The 5,118-nt window shown below is 59.2% G+C and overlaps 2 protein-coding genes across 3 annotated transcripts in view; both read right to left on the bottom strand.

Annotated features, from left to right (window-relative positions):
- Window positions 1-552: 552 nt before the first annotated feature.
- Gp1bb (glycoprotein Ib platelet subunit beta) lies at window positions 553-1,981 on the bottom strand. Its single transcript, XM_031363383.1, has 2 exons — window positions 1,807-1,981; window positions 553-1,565 (listed from the first exon to the last, which is right to left on the bottom strand). Exons 1-2 carry the CDS (start codon window positions 1,814-1,816, stop codon window positions 976-978), a joined length of 600 nt encoding a protein of 199 aa, XP_031219243.1. The 5' UTR covers window positions 1,817-1,981; the 3' UTR covers window positions 553-975.
- Window positions 1,982-2,047: 66 nt separating this feature from the next.
- Septin5 (septin 5) overlaps window positions 2,048-5,118 on the bottom strand; it is an 8,199-nt gene continuing 5,128 nt past the window's right edge. Inside the window, exons 5-12 of one of the 2 annotated variants that reach the window (XM_031363382.1) lie at window positions 4,969-5,092; window positions 4,747-4,881; window positions 4,529-4,646; window positions 4,344-4,445; window positions 3,560-3,656; window positions 3,338-3,473; window positions 3,149-3,251; window positions 2,048-3,033 (exon numbers count right to left, since the gene is read on the bottom strand). In XM_031363382.1, the coding sequence (XP_031219242.1) occupies window positions 2,977-3,033; window positions 3,149-3,251; window positions 3,338-3,473; window positions 3,560-3,656; window positions 4,344-4,445; window positions 4,529-4,646; window positions 4,747-4,881; window positions 4,969-5,092 (872 nt within the window). In that variant the 3' untranslated portion in view covers window positions 2,048-2,976. The remainder of the gene's footprint in view (window positions 3,034-3,148; window positions 3,252-3,337; window positions 3,474-3,559; window positions 3,657-4,343; window positions 4,446-4,528; window positions 4,647-4,746; window positions 4,882-4,968; window positions 5,093-5,118) is intronic. The other variant, XM_031363381.1, reaches the window with a different exon arrangement.

Below are 5,118 nucleotides of genomic sequence, written 5' to 3' on the forward strand. Positions count from 1 at the left end.
TGTGCTGCAGCTGCGTAGTCAAGGAGGCAGAGTCTGGGGTAATGTGTGGTGACTGTGCTGTTAGTCAGGGAGAACTGTCAGGAGGGTTGAGTCTGCTGGGGCTGTCAGTTGGTGAGATGGGATAGGAAGATCTGAGGACATTTGAGGGGTCCAGGGTTGTGGGAGGAGGCCTGACTCACTCCACAGCACATTTCAGAGTCTCTGGCTAAACTCATACCTGCAGCCCCTTAGAACAATGTCTCTGCCACTTGGCCTTCCCTACCCTTCAGAGTTCACAGCCCATGGAATCCCACTGGACCACAGACTACAGTCACCTGTTTTTGAGTCACCCCAACCTCCATCTGTCTCTGGATGCTCTAATAGCTATCCACACAGCAAGGTCACCTCAACTCCCGAGCTGTCCTTGAAAGGTTCTCATGACCCTGGTTGTCCACACAAGCCAACTGTCTGAGGACCAAGCTGCCTGCCTGTACTGTTTCAAACTTCCCCAGTGCCAGAGGGACCTCTCTATTCACCGCATTCACACAGCGAATGACCTTGGAGACAGCTGGGTACAGGGAGTTTTATCCATTGATTCTTGTTTGCCTTAGGCCGTTTGGCAGTGTGTGAAGAAGTGATTATGTCCCTTTTAACAACATCCCCTCAGGCCCTTTCTAGATTTTGGCAAAGTCGGGTGGTACAGAAACCGCCAGATGAGGAGGAGAAAGGTTTATTCAGTGTGGAGTCTGGCAGGAGACTGGGCCGCTCCACCACTCTAGGCTCTGAACATTCAAGGTTGCTTCACTCTGGTAGTACTGGCATCAGTTTGGCACCGTGTGGATTCAGGTTTGCAGAGCTTGGGTCTGGGAGGTTAGGCAAAGGTAGAGGACAAGGCTGATCCAGGTGAAGGCGAGGGTCCTCCAGCAGGGACCTGTAAAGTTTGCAGGTCGTTGTTACTCAGCGTCTGGTCCTTTCTTAAGATGCACCACCTCCTGCCTACTCGGCCACCAGCGGGGCTGTGAGTGAGAACTCGCGCATGGAGCGCGCGCGCGCGCGCGCGCGCACCCTCCGCAGGCGACCTAGTAGGAGTGCCAGCAGCAGAGCGTGTAGCAGCCCGAGCACCAGCAGCGCTAGCTGCGCCACCAGAGCTCCCCAGCAGAGTAGGCCCGGCGCGCACGCGGCCCGCAGCTCATCCTCCGCCACGTAGGGCAGCAAGCGGCCGCGCAGCGCCGGGGGCGCGACACAGCGCAGGTCGCGGTAGGGCGCGCGCTCCGGGCGGCCGGCCAGCCAGGCGCGCAGCGGCAATAGGCGGCAGTCGCAGCGCCAGGGGTTGGCGCCCAGGTGCGCTGCGCGCAGCGCAGGCAGCGCGTCCAGAAGCCCCGGCGGCAGCGCTGTCAGGTTGTTGCCGGTCAGCACCAATTCGGTGGTGTCGGGAGGGAAGGCAGCTGGCAGCGAGGCCCAGGTCAGCCCGCGGCGCCCACAGTCTACGAGCGTCCCTGCGCAGCTGCACGGCGCGGGGCAGCCAGAGGCTGGGCGGCTGGGCGGCGCTAGCAGCAGAAGTAACAGGCTCAGCGCCCCGCGTGGCCCTGGAAGAGAAGCGCTAGGATGAAGGGGGAGCATACTCGGGAACGCCGCCGGCGCTGCTACCGCCAGCTCCTATGGCCAGCGTCCCACGAGTCCGCAGGTCCCTCCACCCCGGCCACCCTGGACGCTGGCTGGAGTTTCCCTCCACCTCTGATCCAAGCTTTTGCCTATTGCTGCCCAAACTAGAACACCTCCTGACGTGGCTCTTCCCCGGAAAGCTTCACATCCGACCCCAGAACTCACGGGAGCCCATGGTGAGAGGATGGCGGCCCTACTTCGTTCTGGAGAGGCGTTGGCCCGAGAGCCTGCCTGAGTCTACAGCAACAGACCACAATTCTGCCGCCTGGCCAGAAATAACTCCGAGCCGGCGCGCAAGGGCGTTGCGGAGGCAGATAGGGTACTATCGCCCCGGGGCCGCAGTCAGCCCGGGCTTCCGCCCCCCGCCCGCTCCCAGGGGCTCATGGAACACTCGGACACTCAGTGAGACGTTCACCAACTTTGTTCTCCTGTCACCAGGACAGGACGCGGCATTCACAACTGAACAAAACGGAGCATGGGGTGTGTGGGGAGGAATCATGCGGGTGGAGAGATGGAGGCCAAGGGCTGGAGTCCTTGCGCAACAGAGCTGCTAGGAAGAAAAGACCTTGACCTGTGGGTGGACGAAAGTAGTCTAGGCATAGGGGGACACCCCGTCCCTGCTGCCCCTGGAGTCCTTCAGGAGGACTCAGGAAGGGGCGCGAGCTGTGTAGCGCATTGCGGTCCCGCCTTCTTCCCAGAAGCCTCTAGATCTGGGGTCTTCCTAAAGGCTTCAGCCTCCAAACCCTGCCGGCTCTGATCCTGAACAGAGCATGATTAGGGAGTAAGGGAGGAACCGGCCTACTTCCGCGCTCAGTAGGACATTAGCATATGCTTCTTAGCCCACTGGAATCGGCAGAGGGGGGCCTCCCAACTCCACTCTGCGGCACTAGCTTGGGCAATAGGCCCAAGATCCTGCATCCACGTCCCTCCTCTACCCTGGTTTATTGGCCCTCTGGGGGCAGTGATCTTCTAGGAAGGGAGATCTTGGAGGTTGTGTACAACTGGTTCCCTTAAGACAGGCGGGGAAGTGCGGGGTGGGATGGGAGCAGGAGGTTGGGGGAGGGGCTGTGGTTCAGACCACTAGGAAGCAGATACAAATGACCGGGAAGGGTGGATGCTGAGAATAAATTAGGGTCATCTGGGGGCTGTGGCTCTGTGGCTCCAGGTCTGAACAGTCTGGTCAAAGCCACTTTGGATTAGGGTTAGGTCCAGGCCTTCTGAGATCCAGATGAACCCAGGGTGGAATCCAGGACAGTCTGGGATCCAGGGGTAGGAGGGGCCAGCCCGGAAACCGGCCGTCTATCCTTGGAGAAGTGGGGCTGGGGAGGGCGGGTGTCACTGGTCTTGCATTTGCTGCTTCATCTTCTGCAACATCTCCTGCATGCGCCTCAGCTGGTGGTGGGGGCGACACCCAAGTCAGAGTGAGAAAAGACAGGTCTAGCTCTGCCCTCTGCTCCTCCTCCCTACCCTTTCAAAATGTTGGCCCCTACTCCTGATATCCACCCACCTCTTCATCCTTCATCCTGATGAGCTTCTCTGTCTCCGCATCTGGTGTGGGTAGCGGGAGTATAGGGATGGGACTCTCCATGCGGCTGTCCTGTGTGAGTTTGCTGTGGAATGAGAGGGGTGTGCTTGTCGGGAGGTTCGGGTTAGGAGGGTGGGAGATGCCTGGCCCGCTCCGGTGGGGGTGGCCCACCTGGTCATCTGCTGGATGCAGTGGGCACGGTAGTTCTCATAGTGCACGTCGCACGTCACGTCTTTGAGATCGTGCATGTGAGTGCGGATGAGCATGTTGCGGAGCTTCACAAAATCGCAGTGCGCCTGATTCTCCACTGTGGGCAGGAGCCAACGAGATGAGTAGGTGTCAGTCTACGGGGAGCCTCCCACCCCTCGCCCAGTGCCTCCTGCCTCGTCTCACCTTCGACGATCCCCCACGGGTACAGTCGCCCCCGGACCCGCTGCCCCTTGGCCTCCACCACAGTGTTGCTGCCGATAACGGCGAAGGGTGCACTTTCCTGAGAAAGGGGAGCAAGGACCCAGCCCAACCTAGTCTGTAAGAGCAGCTGGCTCGGAGGCTGAGGCCATTCCAGCACTGCCATCATCCCCCCTCCCACGGCATGGCCCCTCTTCTGGTGTCTGTGCTACCCACAAAACCTGCATAGCTAAAAAGCCTTGGGGCTTCTGCCACGCTGTGCGCGTCTCTGGCACTGGATGCTTCCCGGAGCTTCCTCCACGGTTCAAGTCACAGCCAAGACCAGCCAGGCTTACTGGTAGATGGCCCTGCCCATCTGCTTCTGGCCCATTCTGCTTCCTGGCTTAGCTCTCTGTCATAAGCTCTCTGGCCTCTGGAATACTTATAGCCACCACCCTCCGGAACTCCAAATCTTGGATACTAGGGCTTGACACATCTCTGGGCCACTGGGCTGATTCTTGGAAAGCAGGTCAGAATGGTACCCGATAAGTGCTCTAGTAAACACCCAGGGGAGGGTCACGTGACCCACCCCAGACCAGACAGGGATACAAGGGACTTCCTTATCCTGTAGCCCTTGAGACTGGGCACAGTCCCTCTTCTCAGTGAACGAATGATTCCTGCTCTGATCACATTGCACCTGGGTGCTCAGCCCTCCCCCAGGGCTTTTGTGGCCTCCAATGCTCTGCCCCAGCTACCTCCTTGCTCCCACCCCTCCTGGTTACATGCTCACCTTCAGTTCCCGGTCCTGTTGCTTGAAGTCTTCATCTTCATCTGAGTCACATTCTGGGAACTGGTACACATGGATCCCAAACTTGTCGATCTCCTCCCGTATCTGCAGCAGGCGAGAGCTTGACTTGGCACGGGCCAGCTCCCCTGGCGTTTTTGGCCAAGCCCCCTTGGCTCTAGAAGACTCACCCTGTCCTTCAGCTTCCGGATCTCACTGGGGACCAGGCAGTCAGCTTTGGCGATGAGTGGAACGATGTTCACTTTCTCATGCAGTGCCTTCATGAAGCCCACATCCACTGGCCTCAATCTGCGGGGGAGGGGGTAGGGTGGGCATTGTTGGGGGAGGGGGCAGTGATGCAGTGATAAGAACATCCACCCCGAGCCCAGGCACCAGGACGGCCACACACCCGTGTCCGAACGGGGAGATGAAGTACAGGCAGCAGTGCACCCGGTTGTCCTGGATGTTCTTGCGGTTCAGGCCACTTTCATCTCGGAAATACTGCTCAAACTGCTGGTCCACATAGTCAGTGATGGGCTTCCAACTAGAAGCAGAGGGAGGAGGAAGCTAGCTCTCAGAGCTAGCTCCCTGCCAGGTCGTGGCAGTCGGGAGCAGGGAACCCGTTCCTCACCATTCAGAGTTGTTCACTGCATCCCCAAAGCCGGGCGTGTCCACAATGGTGAGCTTTAACTTGACTCCCTTCTCCTCAATGTCGACAGTGTGTTTCAGGATCTCTACTGTCTGGTTGATGCGTTCTGCGGGGTGGGGGGGGGTGGTGGGG

This window comes from Mastomys coucha, unplaced genomic scaffold (assembly GCF_008632895.1).
Source record: "Mastomys coucha isolate ucsf_1 unplaced genomic scaffold, UCSF_Mcou_1 pScaffold12, whole genome shotgun sequence".
In the NCBI taxonomy this organism is placed as follows: Eukaryota; Metazoa; Chordata; class Mammalia; order Rodentia; family Muridae; genus Mastomys; species Mastomys coucha.